Source organism: Octopus bimaculoides, chromosome 14 (genome assembly GCF_001194135.2).
Source record: "Octopus bimaculoides isolate UCB-OBI-ISO-001 chromosome 14, ASM119413v2, whole genome shotgun sequence".
Taxonomy (NCBI): domain Eukaryota; kingdom Metazoa; phylum Mollusca; class Cephalopoda; order Octopoda; family Octopodidae; genus Octopus; species Octopus bimaculoides.
The window spans coordinates 29623327-29638502 of record NC_068994.1 but is presented as its reverse complement, the minus strand read 5'-3'; the positions used below and the strand labels follow the sequence as shown (position 1 = coordinate 29638502).

General features: G+C 38.2%; 1 protein-coding gene across 1 annotated transcript in view; it reads left to right on the top strand.

Annotated features, from left to right (window-relative positions):
* The window catches only part of LOC106876258 (uncharacterized), a 103153-nt gene that overhangs the window by 69760 nt on the left and 18217 nt on the right, over positions 1-15176 (top strand). The window contains exons 12-15 of the mRNA XM_052972586.1: positions 2398-2633; positions 9830-9914; positions 12160-12252; positions 14531-14727. Coding sequence (XP_052828546.1) covers positions 2398-2633; positions 9830-9914; positions 12160-12252; positions 14531-14727 — 611 coding nt within the window. The remainder of the gene's footprint in view (positions 1-2397; positions 2634-9829; positions 9915-12159; positions 12253-14530; positions 14728-15176) is intronic.

Here is a 15176-nt window from a genome sequence, read left to right as displayed (position 1 = left end):
TAACTCACATCCTTGCTTTCTTAAATGAATAGCAATTTGCGAATTTTTCTTTACTTTCGAATTTAGGACGTTAAAAAACTCAGAAATGGAACAACTGTTTCCTATGTCACTAACACTGGTTTACAGAGAAATTGAGTCAAACATAAAAATAGTTGTTCTAGCCTTTTTTTTTTTTTTGTGGGGGGTGCTAATTTCAGACACAAAACCAGTTTTCACTCAGCATCTCTAGTTTTTGAGTTATACATATTATGATTATGCGGCATCCCTTGTAAACCCAGCCACAATGGATGAACTGCATGATTTAACAGCAAGAAAGCAGCCTTCAACTTTGCTGTCCCTTGGTCTGGAGACAGCCACGAAGCCATGTAGATGATTGTTATTTTTGTCTAACAATGCTTCTTCTAAAAAAAAGATCAAATATTCCAACCTTCCCTCAGTTAAAAGACTTGTTCCCCACTCAGATGATCTACCTGTCCCTACACCCCAAGCGAATAAGGATCTTCTTACTTCATCAGACGAAGTAATGCCTTCAAGGAAAGATTCTGCCAAGGCGATCTCTTCTGGAGACAATGTCTCTGTTTATTCAGGAGTAAGTGGCAATGTGCTCCACTGGATCACGCAGGAAAACCTGAATGACCTTGCCCATGATTTGTATCTATCTAAGCAGCAGTCAGAGTTCCTGGAATCTCGGCATAAGCAGTGGAATCTGATCAAGGCAGATGTAAGGATCGCCAGTTTCAGGACACGGAACCAAGACTTTGCTTCATTCTTCGACATGGAAAGCAGGTTGTACTACAGCACAGATATCTCTGGCTTGTTCACCTTCCTTGGTTTCCAACACAATCTCTCAGACTGGCGTCTTTTCACAGTCTCTTCCAAGCGAAGTCTGAAAGCCGTGCTCCTGCTCGATAGCAATAAATGCCCCAGCATTCCCATTGCCTACTCAGTCTATCTGAAGAAGTCGTATGACAATATGGAGCTCTTTTTGAAAGCTGTCAAGTACAACCAGTACCAGTGGGGTCTCTGCGGAGACCTCAAGGTCATTGGGCTCCTTATGGGTATCAAGCAGACTTCACAAAGTACTGTTGTTTCTCTGTCTCTGGGACAGTCGAGCACTACAAGATCTAGGAACACTTTCATGCCTGGTGAACACACTATCCAAGAAAATCTTCTGGTGGACATGAACGAAGTGCTTCTTCCTCCTCTTCATATCAAGCTTGGTTTAATGAAGAATTTCGTGAAGGCCATGGACAAAAATGACGCTGCCTTCCAGCACTTGTGCACTCTGCTCCCAGCTCTGAGTTCTGCTAAGCTCAAGGAGGGCATCTTTGTCGGACCTCAGATCCGAGAGGTGCTGAAGTATAAGGACTTTGAGGAGCTTCTTACGTTAACGGAACGGAGAGCTCGGGGACCATTTAAGTTAGTTTTCCATGGCTTCCGTGGTAACACACAAGTACTAGATTACCAAGTTTGTAACGAAGTTGCTAGTCTTATGAGGATATGGGATGCCGAATGTCACTCAAAATTCACTTTTTCCACTCCCACCTCAACTTCTTCCCTTCGAAACTCAGAGCAGTGAGTGATGAGCATGAAGAAAGGTTCCATCAAGATATTACTAAGATGGAAAACATGTACCAAGGTAAGTGGACCCCCAGCATGATGGGGAACTTTTGATGGATGATTTTGTGTGACATCCCAGAGGTAAAGTACAAAACAATCGTCCCCAAAACACTCACTTTTAATTGTCTCCTGAGAGAGACTTAGGTTAGACATCCTATCTACACATGCCACTGATGCAATGCTGAGACCAGTCACTGAAGTTGTCTGCATGCAGGAACGCAAACCCACCCTCAACCGTAAATCCAAATGGAGTAGTGAATTGCAGTTGATTCAATTCTCTTTTACTCAGTATATCCTCGTCGAAAATGTTCGCATGCGCAAGTAAGTGGTCGTAATTATTGAGATTTTATTGTTATTGTTGTTTAGCGCCAGGGTGAGCTTGATCGAACAAACCTATGATCGAAGACGCCCTAGCCTTGATTATACCATCATATACTTTTTATTATTATTATGACAGTAGGTGGAGATATTTAAGACGATTTAACTGCTTTTTCTAGCATACCTAGCAACTAAGTTCAGATTAACTCGGTTACTTGTATTTCATTGTTGGCATGTATGCATTTGTGTGTGTGTGTGTGTGTGTGTGTGTGTGTGTGTGTGTGTGTGTGTGTGTGTACGTGCGTGTGTGCATGTGTTTGTGTGTGTGCGTGTGTGTTTGTGTTGCGTACGTGTTCGTGCTTATGTATTAATGTATGATGTACATGTATTTGTGTGTACGTGCAGATACATGTGCGATCGTGTTTCCCATAATATATTTTGCCTTTTACTCCATTGCAGATAGCAGCTGGTATGTAAAGTTTTCCTCTGAAATCAGCTTGTTGTACATGATACATGTATGTTTTCAAGGAGAAAAGGCCAAATGTTGCAAATTATTTTGCGGAATCAACGAAAGAACACAAGATGAAGCTAATCGTGAAAATGAAGAAGTGTTCTCATTCGCTCTGCCGACATTAGGACACTTGAATGTGTTTAATTTTTCGAGATATACATATAAAACCTTATCTAACTTGCTGGTGAGTATTTATTTATATTTAATATTGTTATTACTTTTGTTTGCGTTTGTTGTTGTTGTAGTCCTTGTTATTGTTATATTATAATTATCCCTCACTCACCTTCCTTCTGGCTAACTTCGAGATTGAAACTTGGCCTAGATAGAGTAGTATGGCAGTGATGTTTCGGAAGGGCTAGACCCAGAGATAAGTACAATCTTCCTAGGCCCAAATTATGACTTGGTGCTTAGGGAGGAGGAACATTGGGAATGATAGGTCTTTGATGGTTGCTTGCAGAGCTGACTTGTTAGATATCTTAAGGCTTGTAGAAACATTACTCACCAACAATGGAGACCTGAACCCGGAAATCAACCGCAGATGTGGTCTGGCTACTGGGGTCATGTACTCTCTATGGAAGCTCCCGGAAGACGAAGCTCCGCATTTACAACGCATCGACCCTCTCCATTCTCCTCTAAGGAGCAGAATCGTGGCTTTTCTCGAAGACACTGGAAAAGAGGATAGACGTCTTCAATAGCAGAGCTCTGAGAACCACCGAGAATATCAGATGGTACGATCACACGTTTCCAACAAAGAATTGCATGCGAACACGCATCAACTTGCAGTCTCCCACCTTATAGCTATCCGTCGCATGTGCTGGTACAGATATGTCCTCTGTCTCCCGCTAGATCATCCTACCAGGATTTTACTAATTCGACGCAGTGGCGGCGGGATGGAAGAAGCCTCATGACAGGCCTCGCACCAGATGACTGGAAATGATTGGGGAATATCTCCAGAGGCTCGACGTCACCTTGGAGGATGCAAAGGAGCTGGCACAGGACCGACGGCGATAGAAAGCACTGATGGATCTGGTCGGCTCTACGCATGATGATGTCTCTACTAACCTGAGATGACACCAACTTCATAGAGCAATACCATGAAGTAAACAAAGTTAGTGTTTGCGGACAACTGGAATGGCATCTTGGACGCACGTTGGGTCTGTATGGAAGGAGATGATACTAAAAAAGCTTCATAAGCCTGCTCAAGTAGTTCCAACTATCAAGCAAACATCACTATGACTAAAAGAATGCACCAATCTAGATTTGGAACAAACCACAGTGGATCATCTAAGTCATACTCTGAATTCACGTTAAGTTAACCAATATGCTTCACGTAAGGTATCCACAGTTTCGAGTATTTGGCAATATGGACCACAAATTTGCGATCTACATTAAACTAAATAAGACCAAAATGTTTCCCTAATGTACTGTTAAACACCAACCCGTTTACCAAAAAATAATCTCCAGCATTTCTGTAGCTTAGAACCCTCAAAAAAAGAAATTTATTCCTTCTATCAACAGGTCAAAATAATTGTCATCATTACTAAACGACTAAAGAAAAGAACGCAGCGCAAGCAGTGGAATTACACATACACATATCACACACAAACACACTAATGAATACTAGATTATAAGGAGTTTGACGTTGTCAAATTCCTTATAGTTTAGTCATACAATCAGTTGACATCGGTGGTTTCCTTAATGATTGCTTTGTTCGGCATAGCCCCAAACTCTTATCTTTCTTCTTACTTGCTCGGAGAAATATATTCAATAACCTGTATACAGCTTATACATCGCATTTAAGTAAACAATGAACTAGTAGTTTTGGGCCACGTGTTTTTCGTGGATTTTAGCTACGAGTGTTATATCAGTAGTGGTTCCTTCTCATTGTCAACTTCCTGCAAACTTTCCATGTTGTATGGTGTTTCCCTGATTATCTCTGTGTTGAACATCTCTGACAGGAGCTGGAAGACCACACAGTTCAAGTTTGTTTCCACCCAGTGATCGAACCTTGTCCTCTATTAATCTTAATGCTTCATTGAAGATGTCATCATTGATTGTGACATCATCCTCATACTGATATTGAATTCCTTGAAGAATGTCTTCACAAAGCCCTTCTTTGTATTTGTACCAAAGCTGTTTCGGATTTGACAATCCACAGTTCACCAGCATTTTGGAGAAAAGGCTTCTCAGCTGCATAGGAGACTTGCACATTTGTGCCTCTCTCAGAGTGAAATCCCAGTGTGCATCATCTTCTAGAAAACCTCTGAGAAGGCAAACCTGGTGATATGTTAGACATACTGTGTTGTCAGCCGTACGTAAGGCAGTAAATGATGTGCGTCCCTTGACATTATGTAAGAGAAGCCTTAGATAGTTGAACTCTGAGTAGTTGGAATGGACAACTACTCTACCAGGATGATCTGTGGGTGCTCCAAGTGCACATCGCTTCCGTTCCTTTTTGTTTCAGGTGTAGTATTGTGGAACTTCATTGTGTAGTAGTCTTGCAGCCAATTCATCATCCTGACAAAGCTTGAAGAATGCTGTAAGTGTGGTATTCTTTGGGGCTTTCATTTGTTGTTGCGCTGTCTCTGGGGTGAAGTAAAACTTTTCTCCATTCTCTAAGTGAACTGCAAGGTGTTCTACGTGGGGATATCTCTCATGAATGGGGAACTTGAAGATTCTCCAACATGCTTCACCACTGCTGATATACCTCCCCAGTTAGAAGGTCTTGATTTCATAATTCTCTGAATCCTGGACTGCAAATACTGCCATCTCATATCCCTTGTTAACATATTTTCACACATACTGAAAGGATTTCACTGAATTACAGAATTCAACGGTGATGTGTGCCTTGAATATCTTGGAGAGGAGTTGACAGTATGGTACTACCTGCCTGTTGTCAACTGGAATTTCAGTATGAGCTAACTTCTTGATGGTGGTTTTAAACCCACCATCACCTGGCCTTCTTCTGTAGAGGGGATAGCCATCATGTCCAGTCTGGATCTCTTGAAGGAACTTCTTTGGAAAGCCTTGCGTACACTTTCTATCTTGCATGCGTGGACCATGTAGTTTGATGTTCCCACGTGGACCATGAACCATTTGAGTCTTGACCACACTGAAGAGTTCTGGATCTTCTTGAGAATCTGGAAGCTCTGCATTGATGAATGTGTCTATCATTCTGGCGTGGATTTTTTTTCTGTAAGCCATAGCAGGATGTGTACATGAGGAAGACCACGTTTCTGCCATTCTATGGTATACATGTGACATCTAGTAGCACCGAACACCTTATCTTTGGTCAATAACTGCATGAGCTTGATAACCTGTCTGAAGACCCTTGCAATTATGTCATGTCTGTCTCTTGGCTCTTGGCTTGGGAAGAGTTCATTTTTAATCTCTTTCCAGTTAGGATTGCAAATGAAGGTTATATGGAGGTGTGGTCTTCCATATTGTCTAACATATGTCATTACATCTTGTGTGCGCTTCTGTATATATCTTGGGCTTCCTGTGAATGATGATGGAAGCATGATCAGCTAACCCGTGTTGTTGACATCATGGTCATTCGGCATTGCGTCTTGCAGGTGTGCATATGATTCCACTCTTAGTTTCTTCTGTTTCACTCTCTAGTAGAGTAGCCGTTCACTTTCAATTTTTGCATGCCTGTCAACAATGAACTGACTGAACAGATCCCTACAATGTAGGATGTGGTTGGCATCTTTACTCCTCACCATGATGTGGAATGCATAGAAGTCATCGGATGAGATTCTCTTTGAGGAGTTTGTCTAAGCAATGTTGTTATGGTAACCATCTCTTCCATAAAAGAACAGTGCATCACAAGACCTGTGTATTTCTGAAATCCTCATCAGTCTGCTGTCTCTGAAATGGAGAAGAATGTTACGCCTGTCATGTTCTTGCCCAGCCAGAAGCATAACTATTTCATTTGCTATTGGCGCATTAAACCTCCCTCCATGGTGACCAGATAGTTTATTGTCTGACCTGATAACTACATTGTATTTCCTGAAATCAGGTGGAATTGTTTCAAGTGCAGTCTTGAAGCTTCTGATCAGGTTGTTGTTTTGTGCAACATCTTTTGCAGAGACACCACAATGTTCATCCTGATGCCAGAAAGACAGTATAGAAGATAGAAATTATTAGCTTCTAAAAAAAAGAAATTCCAATTATTTTACTTTTACAACTCTACTACTGTGCTGTATACAGATGCTGTATTATTGAATGGCTAAGAAGTTTACATCACAATCACAAAATCCCCAATTCAACTCACTGACGGGCATTTTGCATAAAAATCATTTCCTACAAACTCAGATTGCCCCATGTCTTGTTAATGAAACTGGATAGATGGAAAAGATCCAGGAGTTAGGTTGTTGCACTCACGATCTATCGATCATGATTTTGGATCCCGGACCGAGTGGTCGTTCTGTTCTTGAGCAAAACACTTCATTTCAATCTGTTCCAGTCCGCTCAACTATGAATAAGTAGCCCTGTAATGGACTGGTATCCCATCCAGGGGTTGGGGAATGTTGTGATCTTGCTCACGTATGCGTGCGTCATGGAAACCAGATGACTAACCTGAAGAGTTCTAGGACTTGAGACAGTGATGTCCAGGAAATGAAGAAGAAGAAGAAGAAGAAGAAGAAGAAGAAGAAGAAGAAGAAGAAGAAGAAGAAGAAGAAGAAGAAGAAGAAGAAGAAGAAGAAGAAGAAGAAGAAGAAGAAGAAGAAGAAGAAGAAGAAGAACTGCGTAAGTGTACGCGCGTGTGGGGGATGCTCAATCACAGACAAGTAATCATCATTGTCAATACTTGAGCATCCACTCCCACTGCGCTGTAAATATTCAATGTCAGTTACATTCTTTTGCCGTTTCTGGCAGCATTACACGGCTATCACTTGCATGTTAAATACCTAGCTTTAAGAAAGTATTATCAAATGAATGATGTTTAATGAAATAATTAACAATGTACCTAATGTTATAGAATTTCCTAAAAATCAATGATAATCAACGATATCATCCATCTCCCGATATACATACATACATACATACATACATACATGCATACATGCATGCATACATACATACATACATACATACATACATACATACATACATACATACATACAGTATTTAAATTCAAGTAACTATTAGTTTCATGTCTCTGATGGTCGGATGGCGTACCGTGAGAAAATTTGAGAAATAACGAAAGACAATAAGTGAATGAAGGGAACAAGTAAAAGAAGCACAGAAGTGGAGATAAGAATTGTGTTACTTTGATCCATTAGAATGAGAGTTAATAGTGGTTGGGTGGTTAATTCAACACAGAAAGATTGAAGTTGAGATTGCCTGATTCATCCTGAGAGAGTAGGTATTTTCCAGTTCAATAACAGAAATTTATTCCGATGCTTAAATTTTTGTGAAAATTTCGGATCTAGAATTCAGTAGGCCGGTGGAGTCCATGGGTTTAAAAAGGATATGAAATGTCTCAGTTATACAAAGCCGGCACTTCCTTTACTCCCTCAACGTATGACATGGGTTATTCTTTGACGCTCTACTTGATAGTGTGTTGGGTATTGTTAGCTCTCAAGTCCCAGGTATAGCTAGTTAACTTTGTGATTTTCTTTTTATCTACATGTTGTAAAGTAGACCTGTGATTGACATATCTTATCTTTAAGACACGTTTGAATAAACCAGTGAATTTTTCTTTTGAGTCTCATTATTTTGTAGAACTGAAGTAACCTAACTTCATAGACCATTTAACTAACCATACATGCCTGGCTGAGTGGGCAAGTGTATGGGTTTCTATAGTTACATTTTAGAGTAGGCGCCTGGTGTGACCTATGTGTAATAATATATTTCATGTTGGGGCAGCAGCTGTAAAAAACTTGTACTGAACATCTATCAAAGATTTTCTAATATTCATAACTATCCGAGAAATGCTTGTCTATTAAGGCAAAGAATTTACTAGCTGCGTTAGTTTTTACATTCGAAAGAAAATCTTTTTAGGTCTATTTTTAGGATTCGTACTTTTTGTGGCAGGAGTGTAAGCTATTTTCTCTTTGAGCCCACTATTATGCAAAGCGTTATTTTAGTAGGGGCTGCCTTATCAATTATTTCTTTACATGAGGAGAGAGTAGATACCCTATTGCTATTATTGGCTCTAATGTTTTGTGGGAATACAAGTTTAGGGAGATATCTAAGAAATCTGTGATTTTGAGGCTTAACTGGCTAAATGATTTTTTTCCTTATTGAGTGTATGTCCATCGCAATCATGTGATATGCCTAATTCATCATCACCGTTTATACTAATGTCGTGGAAGGAAAATTTTGATCTTTGTATATCTAATATAAAGAGACCTACTAGATCACAAATATCAGCACTGTCAGATGTTCTCATCGATACATCAAACAATTCATCTGGTTCAGATTTTTTGCTTCTAGCCGAACCCTTACTGAAGAGGGAGATTTTTCGCACATGCATGATAAAGTCAAAGTTTGGATTTGTTAAGATCGATATATATTACTGATGAACTCAATTGCATTATCCACAAAGAAGTTCAATATCAAATTGTGAAAATCTAATACTATGCTTTTCTTTTACATTCTTAAACTTTTCTATGACAACATTGCTATTTGTCTGTTGCTGTAATTCTGTAGTCTTCCTAATTTTATTAATAATTTTTAGTATTTTGGAAGCTACTAAACCTATTGCAGTTGTTACTGGTTTTATAAGTCTACAGGTGGGCTTATTGCTAGAATTAAGTTTTTGATTTTTTAAAGTTATGGAAGCTCCCCTTTTTGCTAAGCATTCTAACCTATCAATCTTATTTCATTGATCAAAGAACTGCCGAATGTTCTTATATATTTTAATTTAAATCAAAGAACTCCAGTTTGACAGGAGAAATTCGTCTATGCGCTTGCATTTACTGAAATTTTCGGTTCTGCAATTAAGAAGTGTGATAGGATTCTTGGATCTAAAAAGTATATACGATCTTTCTGCTACGCATATGTTGCATTTTTATGATCCATTTATATATGGCATAGATTTTTTTCATAGTTTATTATATACCAACGTCCAGGTTTTCAAATAGAACTGACCTTGTGGCCCTGAGCCTGAAGATTGCTTGGAAACACAAGGCGTGTTATATAAATCAGTCTATTTACGGTGCCCCGTGACAAGAAACTATTAGTAGCTCTTATTTTAACACTGTGTACATTAAATGATACGCGCGCACACACACACATACAGGCATACAAATATATACATATGTGTGTGCATGTGTGTGTGTGTATGTTGAGCCGCCCCAAAACTGCCAAATTTTAATTATTTCTTTGCTTATTTGAGTAATTTAGTGAATATTACTTTTTCTCAAATAGATTACAGTTTATGGAGAAAGACAGAGATACAGAATGTTTATCATTGGACCAGTAAGCGAACATTACATTTATATCAATAGATGTGGTAAGTTTTACTAAATCTTTATTTTTTCCTGCTGCCAATAGGTAGAAATGTCTCTAGAGGTGAATAGAAATGCCATACAGTATTTATTTGGATCCTCTGTAGTCAGAGTTCATCCTATCGGGGTTTATAATAACGTCGGATCAGATATCCTGCAGTATTCGTTCCATCTCTCTGCATTCTGAGTTCAAATCTTGCCATGACCTGTCACAGTTCAAGAATATCTTTCTCCTTCTCTCTCCCTATCAGTTTTGGAAGCCCTGTAAAGGGTCCATGAGTACTATTTTCGCTCTTGATTAAAAAATTGGGTGAAAGAAATTGTCGATTTCACTTGGTCATTTCTTGTTGTTTTTGTTGATGTTGAGATGAATCATGATTAAAAATATTTCAGCTCTGATCCCTCCACTTTTTTTACATTCATTTCTTTTTTCGCTGAGGGTTATTTAGGACTGTATCATTTAATATGTTTTTTTTTTTAAGGTATTAATTGTAGAACGAGGTACCCTCGTTAGCTCCTGTCATTGTTATTGGGCAGTCATTCCATTCCTGGATATCATGTCCTCAAAGCTAAAACCCAAACAAATATTAATATGAGGCACAAAGCAAGGCGGCGAGCTGGCAGAATCGTTAGCACACCGGGCAAAATACTCAACGGCATTTCGTTCGTCCTTATGTTCTGAGTTCAAATTCATCTGAAGTCGACTTTTCCTTTTATCTTTTCGGGAACAATACCGCAAGGTATTTAGTTCGACATTTATACCGTTTTTGTTATTTTATTACTTTGGACTGCTATTTTTTAATCGACATAGAAAGGATGAAAGGCAGAGTTAACCTCACCAGGATTTGAACTCAGAACAAATACAGCGTAGCCGTGTATCCACTATTCTAACAAATCTGCCACTTCACCGCCTAGTGAATTGGCTGGTATTTTATTCAAGAAAATTAGTTTGAAAGAATTTCACCTGACTGATACTAAAGATTGAAATTTTTCTTTGTAATTGTGGCATAAGGTCTACAATTTTGAGGGAAAGGGCAAGTCAATTCCACGGAACCCCGGTGCTCAACTAGTTCTTATTTTATCAAACCCGAAAGGATGAAATGCACAGTCGGTCTTGATGGCATACTGAAGATTTGAAATTTTAAAATAGAGTTGAAATTCTCATTGATAACTGATTTCTACTCCAATTTCAATTTTAGGTCTATCCTCCTCTCATTAATCGGTTAAAGCATCTGTGATATTTGTTTGATATTATCTATTTTACATATTGTAATAGATTTTTTTTATCGATTTCAGAGGTCAGCAATACTTGTTTCCTCTGTTTCTGAGACATTTTCTTTAGATTTGTCTTCGAGTTCACTGTTACCTGTTTTCTACTAACTATATCTTAAAGATTTATTTCATTTTATCTTATTTCAGTTCATCTTTTTTTCTGTTTTGTGTATTCGAGTTGCATACCATTTTGTCTTATCGGTTTTAAAGTTCGATTTTCTTTGGTTAAAGATTCTATTACTCTACTTTCGGTTTCAGCCAGAGGCTGTGACAATGCTGGAGCAGATTTCAGATTTTTCTAACTTTCTTTTACATGTGATTTCGGTAGGGTTAATGAAAAAGAAAAAAAATAACTATAAAAAGAAGGAAAACAATAGAATTGTATCTCACCCCACCCCCTGTATTATAAGAAACCGATTGTGTAATTACGCTGAGAAATTTAATGAATGATATGAAAGAAGAAAGGCAGATGGAATGAACTAAGTTCACTTAATTTTACTGTCTACATGTTTATAAGAATATTTTTGACTGGTTGTTCTTCCTATCTTTAATCAACCAGAGAGAAAATTATTTATTGTATTTAGTTTTATATCTCTTTATCTTAAATCCAAATCCGTTAACATTTTTGCTTTTCATCACACCCAACGTTGATGATAAAATACGTACTATATACCAGAAACTTCAAGGGCGATGATAAGTCGATTACATCGCTCCTACTGTTGAAATGGTACTTATTTCATCGACCCCGAAAGAATGAAAGGGAAAGTTGACTCCGGGAGCATTTGAACTCAGAACGTGAAGTCGGACGGAAGGCCACTAGGCATTCTGCTCGGCGCAGTAACGATTCTGTCAGCTCGCCGGTTTAGTGTCAATTAATTTTAAAGATGTTATACTTTTTCTTCCTTTACAAGGATCTGTGAAAAATCTGAACCAACTGTAAATCCATTTTACAATTCTTTTCTTGTTTCTACTCAACAGATTCAAACTTGGACAAAGAAAAACTTATAACGGAATGCTCAAGAAATAAACTCTGTGACCTGGCAGCTTTCGGGCTACAGACACACTTCGCAAGTAATTATTATGTGTGTGTGGTGGTTTGGTGTAATGTGGTGTGTGTGTGTGTGTGTGTGTGTGTACATGTGTGTATGCATGGGCGAATACATACATACACACACACACACATACATACATATATATATATATCATCCAAAACAGCTTGATTCAGATTCCGTGGTATGTATGTATGTATGTATGGCTGCAAGTCAAGTGAAACCGATAAGACAATAGGAGAGTACTCTTCAGTACAGCAACGTTTCGCTACCTACAATTTCCTGGAATCCTAAGATTCCACGAGAAATATTAATAATTAGGCTAATTAAATGCATCTTAAAAACTTATTTTTATTGTTTAATTTTTATATTCGCAATTTTATATCTGCACTATAAGGCGGCGAGCAAGCAGATTTATTAGTGCGTCGGACAAAAGGCTAAGCTGTATTTCTCTTGACCCTTTGCATTCTGGTGTCAAAAACCACCAAACTGATTCAACCTTTTGGGGTCGATAAAATAAATACCAACTGAAAATTGACGTCGATGCTTTTGGCTTATACCCACCTCTCAAAATTGTTGTCCTTGTGGAATACTTTGAAACAATTATACATGCACAGCATGTCACCTAAAGTATGGAGTTATTGTCATCTATGTGTAAGAAGAACCATCTGGGAAAATGATACGGTGTAAAAAACTTTTTATTTACTTATTATATTTTGCCTTTGGTCAATAAATGTTATTTCCTATTTGTTTTTATCTAGGAATCAAAGGAAATGACTACTATCCCCTTCAATCTTTGCTTTTGTGCCCTGGACATTAATGTTTTGAAACTTACCTATTTTCCAATATATTTCGGACAGATTCAGCGCTGAGTTGCTGAAACAGAAATATTGTTAGAGCAAATATTCTGCTCAATACCTAGAGATTGATTGTCAGTTGCTTCGCCTTAAACACTTGAGCATGTCCCTTAGTGGCTGGCAACATGTGTATCTCTGATCATGAGCAGGAGTAATGGGGGAGCATCATGGCTATGTGTTGAGAGGGATTCTTTGGAGTTTGAATAGATATCGTAACAAAAGCAAAGTTTGAAGGAAATATTAGCTATTTTTCATACTTTCTAAGGGTGAGCAAATAGGAAATAACAGTTGCTACCCTGGGACAAAAACCGTGTTACACAGTGTAATCACTGTTTATAGGAATTTAGTTTAAACGATATCTTGTTTAAAACGAAAGTTTTTCAACCCACTTTAGGCGTCTGATCGATTATCATTGGAGTAACTTTCAAAGGTGGTTTTACGATTTGCTTAACCTCTCATGAAATTTAATTCATCAAAGAGAAAAAAACTTAACAAAAATAATAAGTAGATATAATGGACATATTGTGCTAATATGTAGTTCTCAAGCAGCGTTTATGTTTTTAACACTGTTGACACCGCCAGATGTCGAAACCATAATGATATCCATTAGGCAGCTAATGATGAAAGTATGCGTTTGATATACTTGTTGCTTGTGAATCTTTTATAACTTGTGATCTCTTTTATAACTTGTGTGTCCTTCATTCTTGGAGGGTTGAACTTGTTAAAGGGTTTTTGTTACATGGTGGTTTTGTTGTTTATATACCATACATTGATACTGCGTGATGATCCTTCGTTGGAATTCAAATTATGGTTAGGTTAACACTTATGCAAGGGCTTCTGGTTTAGGTAGGCTTTATTGCATATATAATAATTTTTAAGTACGGATTCCCTGTGGCATAGAATTGATTTCAAAAACTGACTTAATATAAAAGGTTTAAGAACTCTGATATACAGAAAAGATAAAACATTCACGGTGGCACATTGCTGTGTATGGTTGCATATAGTCGAACGAAGACGTAAGTGGCTATGCATTATTGTTTTGGGAATGAAGACAGTGGGGAAATAGAATTGTTTTGTGCCAAAATTAGAAAGAATACTGCAGTGAGCTGATAGAATAGTTAGAGCATCAGACAAAATGCTTAACAATGTTTCTTCTGGCTTAACGTTCTGAGTTCAAATACTGCCGGTTTTTAGTTTGCCTTTTATCCTTTCGGTGGTCGATAAAATAAGCACCAGTTGAGCACTGGGGTTGATGTAATCGACTTAACCACTCCCCTAAAATTTCTGGCATTGTGCCAAAATTTGAAACCACTTTTATGTTGGGGTTGGGTGACGGATAAAAAGATTCATAGAGAGCCGAAAAAGTACTTTTGTGGTATTTCTTCTTACGTTTTACTTCCGACAAAAATTACTTTTGTTATATTGCTTTATTTTCTGATCTAGTTCTGATGTCAATATCTGGCGAAGGGATAAGACATGTGAACCTGATCAGCAACAGTGGCTCCTTAACGAAGATGCTGACATACTCTTCCCAAACGCCCACCTCAGTCGTTAAAGAAGTATTTTGCCCGAATGATGACGGAATAATACATCCAAACAGAATGCTGGTTAAATGTGAAACCAGGTGTGCAAAAGTAAAAGTAAGTGGAGGTACTTTTTCGTTTCTACATTGCCTTTCTATATCGCTAGGGAGAAATTCTTATTGTTAAACTGTCTGATCAGTTGAAAATAAGAACTTATATGATTAGCAGTTTGTTACCATCTCACTGTCTCTGTTTGTCTTCTCTCTCTCTCTCTCTCTCTCCCCCTCTCTCTCTCTCTCTCTCTCTCTCTCTCTCTCTCTCTCTGTTTGTTTGTCCTCCTCAAAGCGAGATTACTGATCTTATTAGATTTATCTCCCTTGGAGACAGGTAATCCTAGCGACATTCCTTTGCTATTGTGTGTAACAACAAATGTTACATTTCTAATTAATTGATACTGAAACAATAATAACGTCTTTGACACACGCACGCACATACTCACACACACACACACACACACACACACACACACATATACAAACACTCACACACACACACACACACACATA